Raw genomic sequence first — 20,264 nt, 5'->3', positions numbered from 1 at the left:
GATTTTGTAGCTGGTCAAAACACCAAAGTAGGCTAGCTATAGCTCTTTGTAGGCCGAATCATCAAGAAAATAGGATAACATTTTGCAATTGTCTATCTTGTAGATTTTGGACTCATATTTCTGTTACATATATGTATAGGCTATATATATTTTAAATACAATCTCAATTAAACGTATATGTATTTCAGTTCAGTAAATCAATTTAACACTTTAAATTAGCCTGTCACTCAGATGCACTGTATTTTTTATGCAACATACACTGCAGGCAGTCAGAACAATATACAATTCTGAAGGAGTTTGTTAGATGTTTGTTTTTGTTTTAAGATTACCCGTGGGCCAAAAAATAAGTTGAATCATAAATGGTATAGGTCTATAGGCTAGGCCTACTTTCTCTATTCTTTAGACAAGACATGTTAGCTTAGCTACATCATCTGTTTGTATTTGTGTGCGTTGAACAGGCTATAACATCATGCATTTCTTGATACACGTGTGAAACTGAAATGTCTATATCTGCGGTGGTTACGTGGTTATGCCTCTCTCCCTTGGGCCTAATATGGTAGCACTGTTTATACAAAAACAACATGCATGAAAAACACAGCATGAATTGTCCTCGTGCCCTGTGTGATAAATAAAGAAGTTGTATTTTATCGTATCTCACCAAAAATAGGAGCATATACATACAGGATGAAAAAATGATTTTTTATTGTTACCACGCCAGCAAGTGCACTGTAGGCTATCTCATTGTTTCCCAAACACTGGGTCGGGAACCCTTTGTGGGTCACAGAAACATTTTATGGATCCCATAAGTTTTTTATTTTTTATTTTTTTAAGTTTTTTGTTTCCTATACATTTTGTCAAAACATTTTCAAAAAATATTCCCCCAAATCCCACAAAAAGATTTCCGTCAATCCAATTCCAATTTCTAATTTCTAAAATCTAATTTAATTCATAAATAAAATAAAAATCTAAGAAATTCCATAAATTAGAAAACAAAATAGCCGATCTTCAAGCTCATAATGCGGCGCGAAGCAATGCGTTTTGAGCTTGTAGATCAGCTATTTTCACTATAGTTTGGGTCCCAGGGCAAACGTCTAATTTCTCTTTCGGGTCACGGGCAAAAAGTTTGGGAACCACAGGGCTATATCACTCATTTAGGCCTAGGTAATTCATATTTATTATCACATCTGTGACACAGGCTTCTGGGAAGAAAAAAATAATAAAATCAGTACCATAAGACAATTTCTCAATATGTGTCAATGATCAATTCTCGATGTCTTTGCTTATAGCCTATTAAGCAAAGATATTGTTATCGAGAGAGACCTATATTAAAGTTATAGGTCTGATTCTCTGCAGCAAACCGCAATGAAGGGCCTGATATCGCTGCATTTGATGTCGAATAAAGGAAATTAAGTCACATAGACTGCATAGAAAACGGGAATCTAGTTGGCCTAATCCCATTGTATTGTATAGTTTTGGAACGGCACTGAACTCGATGGCGCGCCGTGGCTAAGACACTTAAGCTACCTATTAGCTATTTCCTTTGAGCACGGAAATACAAAGCGCCGATGGATGCCTTCATTTGCTAGAAGGCTATGATCCCTATAGGCAAGCTGATATTAAAATCTAGTGCCCTAGACCAAGTGTTGTAAAATGCGTTATATAGTAATGTTATATATTGTATAATTATCACTATTATGTTTTTCTTTCGAGCCCTTTCTTTCGAGCACTTTCCCATTTTAGCACATGCATTGGGAATAGGCCTGCTCGTTGAAGTCCATTTTTTTTAATTAATGATCAATTATTAAAGTAGTACTAGTTTAATACATGGGTGTTAGTGACAGTAGGAAAAAAAAACTAATGATGCAACAATGAATACAAGTGCTCGTTTTTCTTAGCTTTTATTCTGTGTAACATTACAGACATGAAACGCGCACGCGTCTGTCTGTCTGTCTGTCTGTCTGTCTGTCTGTCTGTCTGTCTGTCTGTGCGTGCGTGCGTGTGTGTGCGTGTGAGAGAGAGTGAGTGAGTGAGTGAGTGAGTGAGAGAGAGCAAGAGAGAGTGAGTGAGTGAGTGAGTGAAGTATTTATGTGTGTGTGTGTGTGTGTGTGTGTGTGTGTGTGTGTGTGTGTGTGTGTGTGTGTGAGTGTGAGTGTGAGAGAGAGAGAGAGAGAGAGAGAGAGAGAGAGAGAGAGAGAGAGATGAACATGGTGCCATGTTTAACCTTTTGAGGTTCGGAACTTTTTTTCCCCACCACAAACACATTGTACATTTAACAGCCTAGTTTAAATGATTGGGAAATGTCTGCATTTTGTGTCTATTTCTTCAATAGGCTACATTTAGGCGAATTCCTTAACCCAGAAACGCTGACAAGACGGTTGTACTTTTTTTTAAAGGAAAAGAAAGAAAAAAACAACATTGTGTCATGTGAATCATGCAGCAAGCACTGACATGTTGATTCCAAACCTTGACACAATAATCAAACGGTTTATTAACATATCTTTACAGAGAGCTTTTATAGCCATTGCAGATACGATCTGAATGATTATACTTTTCTAACGCTTCAAGGACATGGCAACATATTGATTGCAGCATGTTGAGAACGTATTATTCCCATTTGAGCTCATTATTATGACATTCCTCCGCAAATGTTTGGCCACTAATACTATAATGGTTTAATTTAACTCATTCTCAGAATATTGAGAACAATCGTCTGTGTGTGAGCGCGCATGCACACAATACATTCTGTCTATCGAGTATCGAGGTCAATGTGAGAGGTGTCAGGCAAATTCGCCTAAAACATATTCGCCTAAACGGATTTGGTCCTTTTGCCTTTTCGCTGTGGAGGAGAATCTTTTCACCTAATTGTCATTTCGCCTAACCTCAGATTCTGCTGTCAGACTGTCGATGTTTGCATATTATGCCTTTATCATTTAAAAATTATAGTGACTGTGACAGTGATGTTACCTGTCAAACGGTGACCATTACACACGTCTATCCTATGCACTCCATAGTAATCACATCAATACAGATTAGAGCTATTGGTATCAGGTGCGTCCAAATAATTAATGAATTAATGTCCCGATATTCTTTGGTGCAGCATTGAACAGTATTGTATATCGTTTTAACATTAGGCTATACAAAATATAGACCTATATGCATTTGCCTATAGGCTATAAGATACAGTATATGCTACACCAAAATAGACAAGCACTAGGAGCACTGATCCCGGTCGTGATGATGACTGGTCGTTATTTAAATTCCATTCCAAATTTAAATGACAAAGATAATATGCAAACACGGACAGTCTGACAGCAGAATAGAGGGTGGGCGAAATGGCTCAGACAGCTATAGGTGAAAAGACTCTCCTCCATGGCGAAAATGCCAGGCGAAAGGACCAAAAGCGTTTAGGCGAATATGTTTTAGACGAAAGTGTTGGTGACCGGTCTAGAGAGTATAGGCATACACATTGATTTTCATGTATATTTCCTGCAGTGACAGTGCTAAACTATTTTCATGACTGATGGGGTGGATCAACAACATTCAAACTTCCAGCAGTATAATGTTACTAAGTTATGTGCAGAACAATATTTGTCACCTGAAGAAGTGCTTGAAAAATCTTTAATGTGTTCACTCTCAAGTGCATTAAAGTTGAATTGGAACTAAAGAAATACCATGAGAGCAATATGACTGCAGTGAGTGAAATTGCTAATTTCACATATAGCCGTATATGAAGTCTGAATGCAGTAATTGCATGGAACGTGGACTGTAACAGAACATTATTCTGCATGGCAGATCATATCAACTTATAATAATCAAAGAACTAATGACACATCACATGCATTTAACAGGGGAGACATTCATAACCTCATGTCCTACTTTTCCATAAAAATAGAACGAGAAAAACATTGCTAGGATGTGGTCATCATCATCATTGATTGGTCTAGTTCTCAACCTTAAATGTATTCTCACTGTTGTCGCAGTTTGCTATATAGGCCTATAACAGCACACCCGTTATTACTATGGTGTTTTCCATTGTCCGTTGGTGCTGATTGAGCTCTGCCGTTGATCTGCCATTGAGCCGTGCATCATCGAAAACAAGAACAGTCTACTTGACGAATAAATCCATGGACCATGGCTCGACTTGGCATTAGTCTACGGGACGAGCCTTCTCTTTCACCTGGAAAGAAAATGGTTTAACGCACAGCCAACACTTGTAGAAACACAACACAAACCGAGGTTAGAAGACATCTAGCCTAAGAGTCTGTGAAAACTTGTGGCTTTTGGATTGTTTTTATTTAATTCTGAGTTGTAGGCCTACTAAAACTATTGCCGGAAAGACTTCTCAACTACTCTAAAATAAATTACACAATTTTAAATGAACAGTGACATAATATGCCCGCCATTTAAGCGCAACACAGAAGTAGAATGCCTATCTTGCTAGTTAGGCTAGTGTTATTGTTTTTCTTAATTGGCCTAGCTATGCACACACAGATAATCACATTTTGTGTTTTGTGACTTTGCAAAGAGTACACACACACACACACACACACACACACACACACACACACACACACACACACACACACACACACACACACACACACACACACACACACACACACTTTATTTAATTTAAGCCACGAATTAAGCGATGTAACTATATGATAATAATACCATGTCGAAGAACCAAACCAATATCATGCCATTTTATATAAGATTAACCCTTAAAATACAAATTAAGGGGGAGAAGTTATTTATTACATATATTTTTATTGTACAATTAAAGCTATAAATGTTTATGAGTCAGTACTTTTTTCATTTGTATGAGGCACTGACCTGATATAACGCATATGTTATGGTCATATCGATCAGTGTGCTGCAAAATGTGCAGTTGCAAACTGAGTCTTGAAGAACAATGTCGCCCCCTAGCGCCCCTATGACCCTCAATAATGACGACCGCTTTTAATAGATAGCCTGTGCTATTTACTGGTTACTTCCAGAATCCAGATACTTAAATGAATAGTTCTTGTTACATTACTTTAGTGTTTCTCTAGCCTAGGCTACTGCTAAGTGGTGACTAATTCCATCATTGATTGATTCTGCAGAAGGCCTTAAAAAAAGTTTGCAAAGGCTTTTCCTCCTTGAACGCATCATTGCATTTATGGCCAGGCCAGGGTGAAAGTATAGGTGGAGTAAGCTTTATGACATTTCAATACAATTTAAATTCATTTACTGTTTAAAAACTATAACAACTGGAACCAACCGTCAGACAACAGTCAAAGTTAAGTTGTGGGAACTGGAGTTGATGAATAAACGTGACCATTAAGGTGGGGGTGATTTCCTCTCGGTCACGAGGGCAATTTATCGACCAGACACTCTGTAGAAAAGTGTCTACATTTCTGTTTGTCAGCAAGAGACACAATCACCAAGAAAAGAGAGTTTCAAAGGAGAGTGTAATTGCTGGCCTGGCCAATAAACTAATTTAGGCCAGACGTCTAGCCATTTCTATAGCTTTATTGGACCACGTTTCTTCCTGCTTTAAAGCAATTGTACGTACAAGTTGAACAATAAATGTGAAATCCCGTGCAGCACCTCTCTCAAATCGTAAACACGTTATTAGTTCGGCTGCTAACAATGAAAATCCACAATTTTAACCCATAGGAACGATGAAATTCAAAATGTCACCTATTCCACAGAGCTTACATATTAGCCTTCTGTTATATATAAATTTTAATTGCTCTCCAAGTATCTCAGGTTGACCATGCGTCTTGCAGAACAAAGGTGTAGTCACATATGAGTTGAAAATCCCACTGGAGTTGAAGGGCTATACATTTGGCAACACTATAAGCTACTACTTTTTTTTTCTAAGCAAGGCGCGCATATATATATATACACACACACACACACACACACACACACACACACACACACACACACACACACACACACACACACACACACACACACACACACACTCATATATTGTATGGTTATTAGTGTATAGCTAAAATAAATAAAACAATAAGAAACCGTTGAAATAAACTAAATATTAATATCTTATGTATTTATTGACACTGGTAGGATAGGGACATTTCCCCCTGATCTAGGACGGTCATATGAACAACACCCCCAGACCAAAAGCGCAAATATTGACTCAATTGCATACAAACATCCTTTGGGAAGCAGTTTCTTAAGACACTGGCAAAACAGACAAATGCATAAGTTACTGATATATAGGCCAGCATATCGTTCTCATGAGATGACCAAAAACAGTCAAACTATAGCTCATGTGGACATTTTATATACATGGGTATTTTTCCCAAATCTAAACTAAGGGAGGAAAAAAGAAAAAAATATTATTGACCCCCTGTATTTGGGGTGCTGCTTAATCAACTGGCGTAAACGGGTTCACCCAACTTGGTTAAACGGGTTCCTGGAAACCGCTCAATGTAGCCTATAATTAAGAAATAGTTGTTCAGAGATAACTTCCCATCAATGCGTCATGTTTCTCCGTCTTTGTAATGTGTCCAAGGCAACAAAAGGCTGGTGTTCTGTTGTTGTAGTAGAATAATTTGATTCTATCTAAAAAATAAAATAAACTGTAGGCCTATAGTCTACTTAAACGCCTGCCTAATGTGTACTACTTATTTTCCTGGCAAACCCCGCAAATGAGACATGGCATCAAGCGGGCAGTTCATAGCTGGTCCTTGCTGATGTTCCTCTCTCGGTTCATCTTCTTCATTTTCATCCTCCTATTTTGGAACCATATCTTTACTTGTCTCTCTGTTAAACTGAGAATGCGGGCAACTTCAAAACGTCGATCCCTCGTCAAGTACATGTTGAAGAGAAATTCCTTTTCTAGCTCTAAAGTCTGATATTTTGTGTACGGGCATCGCTTCTTTCTCGTGGAACGTGCATGAATCCAGTTCGCTGCTGGGTTGTCTGAAAAGGGAAAGATACAAACATGAAGTAGAACATGAGCGTGATTGCAATATATGTTTTTGAACTAGCACGTTTGTAATCAGGGGCCAATCTGGAGTCGGTTTTTTTTCCCCGGACCGTGGTATAGCGCTAGACACTTTTATAGGTTAGTAAAACCTCCGGTTTTACACACCCAGCTCGTACAGTTCTGTGGGTTGTAAATCAGGGGGCTATTTCGTTTACTTACTTGGGTCAAGTTGTTGTTTCTCCTCTTTGGGCTCGCTGTGACTCGAAAGATCACTTCCAATGTTCTCTTTGGGCACTTTTTCGGCGCTTTCGGATACTCCACGCGCAAAATCGCTGGCGGCCGTCCGCGTTTCATCCGCTTCAAAAGTATCACACTCAGCGGTGCTCTTCGAGGGCAAACTTTCGGGCTTTGTTCCATACAGTCGATTGTTGGCGGCGTGAAAGCCGGAAAAGGAGACGTGGCTGGAAATGGGGTCTATCCAGGAGCGAACGTATCTGCTGTCTGCGGCGGACAGATGCGGCTGGTGGTGCACGTATGGATGATAGATCCCTGGCAGCGCGGCGCTGGGCTGCGGCGGGTGAACCGAGGACCACGACGACGGGAAAACGGCTGACTTGCTCGCAAAATTGCAAGAGGCGAAATCTGCTGCGCTGTTCCCCACACCTGATGGCCTCGGGGTCACCGTGTGGGGACCCTGCATAAAGCGCGCCCCGTACACATCCTCCGCTTCGTGCCCCATCATAGAGTCCACATAACAGTTACTAAGGGTGCTACTGGTAGACATTTTTGATCTCTTCCTACTCATATAAAATGTTACACTGTTACGGGAAGCGTCCCCCTGAACAATCATAGTATTTTTGCTGGCCTCTTCCACGGGGATTGGTTACATAGATCACGTGATCATATTTACCAATACAGCGAGTAAATCAGTCCGCTGATAGCGGCATGTTTCGCTTTATCTTTTCATTTTAGGAATAAAAGAAAGCTGATCACATTATGGACTTAAGTGTGGAAATCCCTTACTGGAATGCGCACTCTTTGTTACGGTCTGCAGTGGGATATATGTCATATGTGCCCGTGTGGCACGGGGAGGATGCAGGACTTGTATTATGCTTATGTTTCTTTAACAACCGATCAACATTGATGCTCTATATCTTTATGTTCGAGAAACTCTTACTGTGTTGTCATGATACCCCCTAGTGCTTGTAAAATGTTTTATAGACTTCGGAGTCCTCGTAAAATAAATGTAATAACATGCTGTAAAATAACAGACGCCATTTCCGTTCACACTGTGGTGTTTCCATTGTTAATTTCTATTCAACGAAGAAGCTTTTTTTCTGGATGTGTTCCCTTTCCATAATAATAATAATAATACACCAGGAAGCAGCGTTTTGTGAAGTGATTGTATTCATTCAGGGAGACCCCATAATGGCTTTATGTATCAATAAATGTTTTATGAGGTGCGTGTGATTAAACATATAACGTGCCCTAATAAAAACGGCACTCTCGGAGAAACAAAGTGTATCTACTGTCTGAAAGGTCGGACATAAGAGTAATAATGCAGAGCATGTTATTTTTATTAAACCGAAAACTAAATAGCTATTTTTAGTCTAGGTTAGGCCTATAGCACTTGGTGACCTTCAATAAGCTAAAATATTTTCCAGATGAACTTCATAATAACCTGTAGGCTAGGCCACGTCGGACTGATTATTGTATAGTATATTATAGCCTTATAGAAATGCCTACTCAGAACATTATATGCCATCATACAGTAGCCTAGATGAAACGAATGGGAGAAAGCCATGCGTGACCATCGTGGCTATGGCCTATTGCGCGGAATGAAGGAAAAGCTTAATTTGCGAAATGCCAATGAATTTGTGCGTGAACGTCTCGCAGATGATCAGCCATCAAGCCATCGGCTACTCATAAATAAATAGACTCATAATAGCAAGTGGCCTATATATATAGGCCTATATGTTTGGTATACTCGAAGGCCTGAAGGAGCAACCCCACGTGTATTAACGGCGGATTACTATTTCTTTCTCGGTAGACTATATTACAATACGCGCAATAGGCCACTAACAATCGCTGGCAAGTGCGTAGGCCACATAGGTGTGTAGTTTGGAAAAATCGTCGTGAACTTCTCAGTTCACCGCGGACGGTAACAAATACGTCCCATTAGCCTAAAAGATTACGGTATATTAGGCTATATTATGAAGGTTTAATGTCGTTTAATAGGAAAGGGTACTAATGATTTGATCAATTATACAATGATAATAACCTTTTCGGCTAAAACTCAGGTCCAACATTTTACAAATTGAATAGTTCTAAACTGAACCAAGGAAACACATTATTGAACATTCTTCAACGAGATTAAACGTTGAAGAATACGTGATTACGTGATTAAAGGAAACAATTATTTTTTGCAGTTACTTTGTGGAGAGTCCTTTTTGTTTCCCACACACACACACACACACACACACACACACACACACACACACACACACACACACACACACACACACACACACACACACACACACACACACGACAAAATGGTCTTTCAAAAGTAGGATATATAGCTATACCTAGGACGTGAAACTTTGAAAACAAAACGCATCAAGTATCCCAAGCCTGCTATCACCTATATGTTTATTAATGGAAAACACATTTAAAGATAGCAGACACACTTTGACAATTTTATTGCAGGATACATGCCACAAACATGCAATAGATTCACAATAGATTAACATTGCGCGCTGCCACTTAGAGGCTTAAAAACATGTTCACTATATTGAGCAACAGGCTTGCGTTCAGATACAAATGTTGCATTATTATCACACTAAGTAGGCCTAAATGTGCTTTCATGTCTGAAATCAAGCATTACTGAAAGAGATTATTTACTGAAAGAGATTATTTACAAATACCGTATAGGTCGCCATTGCAACATCTTCTTCAAACACAATGTAATTGACAGAGAAAAAACCAAACAAAAATATCAACTATCTTAATAACAATACAATAACAATAATTTAAGACCAAAGTGTTACCCTGTGATAAAACAAAAACACAATAACAAAGCAATAAATGCATACAATCACAGCTTCGTTGAAATTGATCGAGAATAGTCCAATGCTGCAGTATCATCATCAATATGTAATAGGGACGATGACATATAGACATCAAAACACCGATGCATGCAAGCTCACGAAAAGGTGAGATTTGAGGTAAGTTCCCGAATGCGATTTTCCCTGCTCATTTTCTTCAGTTTCATCCTGCGGTTCTGGAACCAGATCTTAACCTGTCTATCTGTTAAGTTGACCCCCTTGGCTATCTCTAATCGCCGCTCCCGTGTTAGATACATGTTGAATAGAAACTCTTTCTCCAATTCCAACGTCTGGTGTTTTGTGTAGGGACATCTTTTCTTTCTTCCACTTTTTGCAGTTAACCAATTGCTTGTTGGCGGGTCAGTCTTGCAGTCTGAAATGGAAACAGAAGACATGTCAGGATGCCGCAATGATGGAAGGACATAGTTTCATCAAACAGTGGTTGTAAATGTAATGTGGATTTCACTTTTACACAAAGCTTCTCCCCAATAAAAGATGTCCAGGTAGCCTAAGGTTATGTCAAGTGCAATTGGTAGGTCGTGTGCATATATATACATTTAAGTGGATTTAGGCCCCAACAAGACAAACAGCATCTTTCATCAGGGTTATTACAGGTTAACAACCTCTTTCTATATCAGAAAAACTACAATAATTGAAAGAAATGTTTTGAATTAACTGCATACTTTGTCTACTGCTGCACAAACATACAAATACCAAACACACGCATGTTCGCACACATAAACTTGTGAAATAACGGATCAATACTCAGCGTTATGCTTTGATCAAGTAGTCTATTAAGTTTAAACGAAATTAAGCATATAAAATGCATTACCGCAGTTGACTCCTCTGTAACTATAGCCTATATTAGAGATAACAAAATGTATGAGAGCCTACAACTCCAGGCATTAACTTGTAAAAAAGTATACAATTCTATATTCAAATAGCAAAACAAATATCAATATAGGCTATATTTATATTTTTAAAATTAGAGGGGGAAAACAAAACGTCATATTCACTGTTGCCATCCCTGCAACCTGAGAAAGGCTCTCATTAAACATTACGACTTTAGGGGTTGTTTGTGTTTTATACTGGGGTTTTATGATGCTGGAGTGTTCGTATTACAGCGCCACACGATCAAACCTTTTTATTATAAGCTACCCACCTTTCGCTTCCTTCTGTGGCAACTCAGGGCTGGAGGCAGAGCCTTCTGTGGAGCAATGCCTCTCCTCTGCGCTCGACTTCGGCTCCGGACTTTCTGCGGGAATGGGCGTTCTGGAGGTCTCACGGTTTTGCGGCGATTCCTCCGTTTTCTTGTCCACCTCGGCAAACGAAGACAACTGCGGTTTGGGAGTGACTCGGTTCAGTTGCATCAGTGTGGCGCTTGGGCTCGTCGTCTCGTGGCAGTAGTCCTGGTGTTTCCCACTTGCGTAAGTTTGACTCAGTCTGAAATAGCCTGGAACTGGGATCTCAGGACCATCAACTGAACACGACTCGGGAATAATGTTAGAATATGCAGGGACATCTGACGTGCTGACTTTTGCTCTCTTATCCGAATACATGCAGCAGTTACTCTCTTCCTTTATGTTGTGTGAATATGTACAATTTGTCATCTGGCTGCTGGGTTCTATTCTGCAAGATCTGTTCGGATCAGTCCAATTGTCTATTTGAGGTATGTAAGAGTGGACGTTCATGCCCAAATTGTGGTGGTTGACCTCCCCTCTTTTGCCGAAAGACGGCAGGAGTCCACAGGTTTGCATTCCGTAAGTTCCCATTTCTGAACCAGACGGCATGTACATGTTGCTGTTGGAGTAGAAGCTGTCCGCCCTGCAAGCACCTATTAAAGAATCCACTAAAAATGTGTTTGCCGCAGGAGAGCTACCGGGGAAGGACATTTTGTTATAGGTTCTATGGAGGAGGATGTCCTTTGTAAGCTGACATATCTAGGAAAACAATCTCCGTGGAACTCAGGATGCCTCTCTACCACATGACAAGCCCACCAATGAAATTTGAAAATGGCCTTGAGACGCAGCCTTCTTCCCCTCGACGCATTGACTCATGCCTCATGCAGATGCAGACGTGGTCAACAGCGACCTCTACGACACGGACTTGAAATTGATTTTTTATGTTGCTCACAAAGGACTATCACGAATGTTTAGGTTAATCGTTCTTAATAGGAAATGAAAAAAATAATGAAAACAATTCTGGAAACCAAAAACCCCATCCACGTCATCCGCAGAAGCAGCAACATTTGTGAAATACATCCGTGTGTGTGTGTGTGTGTGTGTATGTGTATGTGTATGTGTATGTGTGTGTGTGTGTGTGTGTGTGTGTGTGTGTGTGTGTGTGTGTGTGTGTGTGTGTGTGTGTGTGTGTGTGTGTGTGTTGGTGCATAACTATGATCTAAACAATGTAATGTATGTGACATTCTTTTAATTTCTTTACTATCACTGATTACAAATAGCTGTATGAGCCTACGACTATAGGCCTACGAGAAGTCTAGACCATCATTTCTATACTTGCATCATGGTGATCCACTCTCTCAAATAAATAGAAATAGACTAAGCGTCGATGTAATTGTTTGGGATGGAGGAGAATATTAATTATTACCTTTTTTACTTTTAAAAAAAAAAAGTTTTCAAGCTTTTTAATTTGCATATTCTCATGAACCACGTTTCAACGTTATATAGCCTACGTATACAAGACATAACAGGTAGGCCTACACGAAAATAGCATTTTAGCTAATTTTAATTTAGTTTCGTACATGCAGCATATTTATACAGGATTAGTTGCCATTAAAATGTTCACCTTAACGATATAGGTAATGAAAATATGAAATCCACCTTTATTAGCTTGTTGTTACATTATTTTTACACAATATGTGATGTTTTGTGATGTATTCGAACAGCCTGTACAAACGTCAAGTTGAAAGCAATGCTTTTCGAGGACACATGGTATTATTTTTACTCGGGAATCCATTGTATTTGGCTGAAAGACACACGCCTACAACTTACAATTTATATTACAATTTGGTCATTTAGTAGACGCTCTCAGCTATTAAGTGCGTGATCGGAATAAGCAGATACTAAAGCATAACGTATCTAGTCAATATACAAGGTTAACAGTCACATGTTGCAGCGAGAGAACAATGGGCCTCAACGAAACTATAGAGGTAAATAATGAACCTAAAATATAGCATCTATCTAAACAACATGCTATGATATCTAAATAACATGATTAACATCATATCATTTGTGGTTAGAAAAACATACAAATGCTGTATATTAAAATATTTGGATACCCTGGTGCCTATATGGAAATATTTGCTGCCTCAAAGAATCAAATATAATAATAGAGGGACAAACGCATACAAAGTGCACGAATATTTGGAAGCTCTGGAATAAGATAAGATAAGATAACCGAACATTATATTACATTATGGTTCTCTTGCCGCGTGTGTGTGTGTGTGTGTGTGTGTGTGTGTGTGTGTGTGTGTGTGTGTGTGTGTGTGTGTGAGTGAGTGAGTGAGTGAGTGAGTGAGTGAGTGAGTGAGTGAGTGAGTGTGTGTGTGTGTGTGTGTGTGTGTGTGTGTGTGTGTGTGTGTGTGTGTGTGTGTGTGTGTGTGTAGTTATGTGTAGTTATGCGAGTGTTTTCCCCAATATGTTTCAATAAAGGCCTTGTCCATAAACAAGCTAACAATGAAATAATGATATTTGTAGACCATCGGTGAATCCATCTCGCATGGGATAGGCTAACTATTGTTTATACGGTCCTGAGATAACATGGTTTAATTATAAATATAACCTCCAGATCTTCAGCAGTTGTTAACATTGTAAAGCTTTATAAAGACTAAAAGTTGTAGGCTACCAATTTCCTACTGTGAAATATGACATGCCTACGGTAACAGGTCAGGTGGGCACTAGGGAAATCTGGGCACCTCGATGTAAAATATTATTTTGTCCAAAATATTAAAACATATATATTTGAAAAATGGTCTTAAATAAAGTACATGATCATTACAAACATTCGACTATTAAGATACTATTTCTTCGATTGCTACAAAACCGGGCAGTATATCCGGTCATTTTGGTGCATAAACAAGAAGTTGGAGGATAAAATTAAGTCTGAGAATGATGTACCGTGCATGTTCACATCATGTACACTTTCTTACATTCATTCATTTTTCAATATATTATATATATATATTTTACATTTTGGACAAAATAGCCAATTTTACATCGAGGTGCCCAGATGTCCCCAGTGCCACATTAGCTCAATACATGAAAATAACATTATAAACTTAAGAGTGATTAGCACTTTTATTCGTGCTGTGTCAATATTTTCTTAGAATATAGCCCACCGAATATTTTTAATTGCTGCAGGGTGCATGCGGTTTAAAACAAACCCCGCATTCTATCAAGTGTATAACAATTTGCATGAACGAAAATACACAGTTCAACACATTTCATATCAGTTTATAATAGCCTTCATGGGATGATTGGTATTTTGTAAAAAATGTAAAATTAAATAAAAATAAAAACCAACATTGTTCCGTTTTCTATAGCCTATAGCTATGCGGTTCTATTAATAAAACGCAGTGCAGCGTTAATATGGTCTTCAATCAGGCCTATCATATAATCACAATTCTAATCAAGAGCATTAACCCACTGCTATGATGTGCAACCTAATCTAATATTGTCCTCCTATGAAATTCTGCAGCATATTTCGTACGGTAGAAGGCAGTTTGCAATCTAAGCTCAACTCTCGGGCCAAAGGCTGTTTGCATGTTATTCAATGGCCTCTTTAAGGATGGGGTTAAAATGGCTATGGGCCATAATGTTCTACAAAACACTACGCTGACCTAGTTGTCACAGCATTCTGTGACTGCTATAACAACCCACAGAAAGTTAATTCATATTCAGACAAATATTCGTCTGTGCGTTTTCCCAGGCGCCCTTCAGATAGGGCTATACTTTGCCAGAAAGAATGAAACGAGAAGTTGTAAAATGTAAAACGAATTCAATGATTGAGATATGACATGATATATATGATTAATGCAGATCAAAATAATCTGATTCACTGTAAAATGCTGGACTTCAGACAGAGCCAAAATAACAATGGAAACTGTTGAATCGGTGGGCTAAAATGTGGCATAACAGCATATAGGCTAATAATAATAATAATGAATACAAAATACTGCCTTTCAAATGAAATAAGTAGCGTCAAAGTGTCAAGTTATGGACAAGATACAAGTAAAATTATTTAACCTTCCTATTCCCTTATGCTCCATCTGCTTTTCAATGCAGAAATAAATGCTATATTGGCTAAGCTCTGCAGCTCACATTTCCAATTTCGGTATAGGCGGCTACTACTACAATGTCATTGTCATCAAAACCTTAAAAGAAACGGTCAGCTACATTTATGACCGAATTCCTCGTACATCCGATTATTTCCTCTTCACATAAACAAGACGTGAGCTTCTGACCTTCAAATAATATATAAAAAATTGGTTTAAATTTCACATGCACCCATATAATATAGCTTCCCGTAGTGAGAAATATTTGACATCATATTAATTTGGAGGGAAAAAAAGAATGCATTCGTAATCAATGCATTTAATATGTAGATAAATATATATGTTTATTGATCAAACACATGATTACAAAAATAAAAAGTATAGACGTATAGATACTGCCAATGGTGCAGACATAACTTTTTCGTATAGCTCAGGGTTAGTAATGTATACTCCAATTTGAAGACAAATGTATGATAGCAGTATAGGCCCATCTTTCATGGGTCATTTCAAGGGGGGGGGGAAATCCGGTTTAAACAGCCATTTTAGAAATCCTTAAATTAGAAAACTATTTTGGAGGGCCTAGGCTGCGCTTATATAACAATAGAATAACAACCGCATATAGGTCGAACAGGCGGGCCCCTGTACAAATATATTCTCCGATGTTCTCTAGCTGACTCACAGGAATACAAAGTTTTCTTACAAGAGTTCCAAACGCGATTGAATAACTCTAATTCGGGTATAGCTATAGATTTCAATACAAGTGTAGCCTCGAGTCAAACGCTTCCACACAAGAAAATGCCCTGGTTCAATCCTGGGGGTTGGGATTGGAAAACCAAAGGTCCAATTGCCCCTATTTAGACATTTACAGCTACTTTTATAATACTGTCTAGATGCTGTCTAGACGGTTCAAGGTTTAGTAAACAGGTTTAGGAATAGAAAGCCCCGACCTATTTGGGCCTACGCCAGATTTCGAACGGCATGACAAATACCCAGTTTTAATGTTGTGTAGACTCTATTTTCGTCCATGCCTTATTCCTTATTCCTAATCTTCTTTGCCCTTTTTACTATTTTGAAATACATTCTTAAATATTTCAAATAGCCGACCTACAAGCTCACAACGTGTTGATATATAGGCTATTTGAAGTATTTAAAAATGTTTTTCAAAATAGTATAAAAGGGCAAAGAGGTTTAGGGATAAGGGATAAGGCATGGACGAAAATATAGCTATATAGCTATGTCCGACTTCGGCCACATAAAATATATTTGTGCCTAATAATACAGCAGTGGTATGGTCTACTTTATTTCACAGCACAATATACACCACATGCGCATAGATGCATACACAAATAGACCCAACTTTCATAAATAATTTCAGAATATAACGTGTAAATATTTGCTTAAGCTGCAATAACGCATAAACGTATGAAAGCAAATAAATATAGACGTGTAGATGTTGTTCTCAAAAGGGCAAGTTGATTATGCGAACGTCAAAGATCACGGTAAATGAAATTGTGTTGCGGAATGACACCATTGATGTCCATCGCACTCATTAAATTGGATGCAAAAGTTCCAGGAAATGCTCAAGTTTACGTCTTTGAACTAAAACGTGAAAAGGCCCAAGCCAGAATTCGGCCAACTTGCACTCCGTGTCTTAGCCTATCTGATGATATCATATCAGAATAAGGGATTCCCGGTGAAATACTGTAAGCGATCCCGGTTCAGCTTCTTCTCTTTCATTCTCCTATTCTGAAACCAAATCTTCACCTGGCGATCAGATAATGCTAATGCTCTGGACAGCTGGAGTCGCTTCTCTTTGTTTATGTACACGTTGAAGAAGAACTCTCGTTCAAGTTCTCGTAGCTGGTATTTGGAGTATGGGCATCTCTTTTTTCTGGTCTTTGTTGAACCTATATAAAAGAAAACAGGTTATTTGGTTTGCATTTGCAATCCATAACAGTTGTTCTTATAGAACGCAAGTACAGTTAACAAGTTGGATGGACAAATAAACTGTTGTTGTCTATATGCAACATAAAGGCGTGCATAGGCCTATAACAGATGTGCACGTGTGCGTGGGAGCGCGCAACATGCACGCTTGCGCACACACACACACACACACACACACACACACACACACACACACACACACACACACACACACACACACACACACACACACACACACACACACACACACACACACACACACACACACACACACACACACACACAGCGCTTTTTAACAAGAGGCCTACTAAAATTATTAATTTGACTTTAAATTGTATTTAAAATGTGAAAAGGTAGGGGTTAACTGTATCATATTACATTTTCTGAAATGCTAGCAGGGTAACATAGGCCTATATATGCCACAATAGCATGGCCTAGGCTATATGGAATAGCCCTAATAAAATGCTATGCAATTCTCTTAAGAGGTCTGCAGCATATAGAAACAAACATCCTTTCCCGTGAATGAACAGACGCATCAATAGCCTATATTACAACACATTTAACAGCGGAAAAAATAACTTTGGGTGTGTTACTTAAATGTTTCCCATTGTAAATATCTTTACAGCCATAAAAGTAAAGCTTATTGGGATATAAAATCTTTTGCATGCTTATAAAGCCTCACATAAAACTAGACCGACACGGTATGTGAACATCTCGGTTAGGACTCGCCTATGGTGTGCATGGGCTACTATTGTCTGACTGGAAAGCTTGCTTACATACTTTGTTCGTTGTTCCCTTCCCCGCAGTTGGAGGATGAATCTTCATCGAGGTTCTCAGCAGACTCTGCTTTAGGCTTATCTGAAGTCCCCTTTTTGTTGTTGGCGTCGTCTTCGCTGACGCCGGAGTCTGTATTTTGTTTTGGTTGTTCGTGGTTGTGTTTCTCCGAGGCTGTGGTCTCAAAAAACTGATCAAAGCCTTGAGGCAGAACCCCGTTTCGGCCAGCAGTGCCGGTAAAGAAGTTGCACGGCGAGGAGCTCGTCCCTCCGTGGTGGCCGTACAATGAATCGTTCTTGAATAGCACGTCCGCCCTGCTAGATGACTGGATCAAGTCCCTGTGCATTATCTCGTCCGTTGAATAGTAAGAGGCGTAATTGCCCCTGTAGTGCCATTTGCTGGGATGGTCCAGTCCATAGTCCCTGAAAGCGACTTCCCGAACAGGTTGGTGGACTTGAGCTATGTTTGCAGAATAGGGGAAATTAATCTGACACGTAGTGGTCTGCGGTAAAAAGGAGGAGACTGATGTGAAATCAGGTGCCGAAACGTAATATGTACAACTCGGTAAATACATATTTGCGGCGCAGTTGCTGCGATCATCGTATTCCGTCATCTCTCCCCTTCCTTCTTTAGGAATAGCGAAGGCAATTGGAGGCTGGAGTGTGCTAAACTTTGTCCATCTATTGCACCATAGGCGTGTGGAAAGAACCCGCGAGGGAGAAAAAATCGGAAACGTAGGCAGACCTGCAATTCATCTTGATCGATTCTTGAGGTAATTGTGTCATGTGATCCGCCGGAGAAATTACCATACATCAATATCAGTCATTAAAAACTGTCCAGAGGAACTCATGTGGGCTCTTGCACGAGAGTTCATTGGTTGTCGGGGCGCCCAGGCAACTCCTCTCTGCCGTCTTGTCCTATAGCTCATGCGAAAAGGAAATTTGTGAACCACCACTGGAATATTTATTTCATGGAGGATTATTTTTAGGGGAACATAATCCTCATCATGCAATTATAGTCACTGCATTCTGAGGAATTAACCCATGTGCAATAATACAATGCGCCCTGACTTTCAACAGTAGGTTGGGATTTGGAACATAGAAAGTGACCTCTATATAAGGCCAGAGCGCATACGCAGTAAAAAAAATAGGATAGGATTCAAGTAACAATTATCACACATGGCAACTGCAAGTCCACGCTTGCGCTTCGCTACCGACACAAAGGCAATGCAGATTCCAAACCAGATATCATTTAACTAAACATACCTATACGTAGCATAGTCTACTTTTGACGTTATTTGAGGGAAATTAAATCCAGTGAATAAATGTAACCTCAAGAAAACTTGTATCGAGAGGCTGTTGTTGACTAACGTGCAAAAACTCAACTGAAGTTCAGATATCCTATAATCAAATAGGGCCTATATGGCCTAGGCTATATGTTACAAAAGAACCATCCAATCTACTCACGCTTTGATTAAACAGTAAAACAACTCGTGGCGATGTAGCCTATATGTTTTATTACAAAACCTGGTCAATAGTAATTTAGCTTACCTTAATATTCTTAAGTTGCAGATGGACGATGTTCTAAAATCCGAATAAAGCCGCCCATAACGTTCATCCGCGATGTTCGTCGCACAGCACATTTTCTTCATAATAAGCTAAACATCAAGGTTAAACACGTACAGAGACACTGCATTGCCAAGTACAAAACAAGTGCGCTGGCTTTGACCGTCTGCGGTGTGACGTGTTTGTGCGCCAAGCATTCACAAACCCTCAGCACTCAAATCATTTTATTGCACAGACAAAAGGAAAGCACTCTAAAGCGTATAGCAAACGGTTTAATATAGGCCTAAGCTGCTTAATATATTCAAGGCTTGGACAATATTTGGTTAGTCTATTTAGGTGTGCAGGTTTTGCTTAGTAAACATGATTTCTCTTTGCTATATGCTCCGGATAGGCTTTAGCCTATATATTTATATATAAGCTGATTAACACACACCCTTATGCGGAAGGAGGTCTATTATTACGATTTAAGTACCACATTTCCTCAACTGCTAATATAAATATCTTCCTTTTAAATCTCCACGTGTGGGTCTGCAGTTGTTGGCTCATTTTGATCAAATAAATGTCACTATTGTATGGGTTTGGCAAGTACAAGGCGGGCTAAGAAGACTATTACATTTAGCTGTGCCGAGACC

The 20,264-nt window shown here is 39.1% G+C and overlaps 3 protein-coding genes across 3 annotated transcripts; all 3 read right to left on the bottom strand.

Annotated features, from left to right (window-relative positions):
* Positions 1–6,694: 6,694 nt before the first annotated feature.
* hoxd9a (homeobox D9a) lies at positions 6,695–7,799 on the bottom strand (the record flags this gene model as incomplete). Its single annotated transcript, XM_080753230.1, has 2 exons — positions 6,695–6,942; positions 7,169–7,799. The coding sequence occupies 2 exons, from the start codon at positions 7,797–7,799 to the stop codon at positions 6,695–6,697; spliced, it is 879 nt and encodes a 292-aa protein (XP_080609356.1).
* Positions 7,800–10,154: 2,355 nt separating this feature from the next.
* hoxd10a (homeobox D10a) lies at positions 10,155–12,076 on the bottom strand (the record flags this gene model as incomplete). Its single annotated transcript, XM_080753316.1, has 2 exons — positions 11,219–12,076; positions 10,155–10,429 (listed from the first exon to the last, which is right to left on the bottom strand). Exons 1-2 carry the CDS (start codon positions 11,946–11,948, stop codon positions 10,155–10,157), a joined length of 1,005 nt encoding a protein of 334 aa, XP_080609442.1. The 5' UTR covers positions 11,949–12,076.
* A 4,947-nt stretch (positions 12,077–17,023) lies between these two features.
* On the bottom strand, positions 17,024–18,880 carry hoxd11a (homeobox D11a; the record flags this gene model as incomplete). The annotated part of the gene is given in 3 exon segments (XM_080753275.1): positions 17,024–17,256; positions 18,074–18,685; positions 18,688–18,880. Coding segments are annotated over 3 exon segments (1,038 nt in total).
* Between the last annotated feature and the right edge of the window lie 1,384 nt (positions 18,881–20,264).

This window comes from Nannobrachium achirus (assembly GCF_963921795.1).
Source record: "Nannobrachium achirus genome assembly, chromosome: 22".
Classification (NCBI taxonomy): Eukaryota; Metazoa; Chordata; class Actinopteri; order Myctophiformes; family Myctophidae; genus Nannobrachium; species Nannobrachium achirus.
This window is presented reverse-complemented; position numbering and strand designations above follow the sequence as displayed.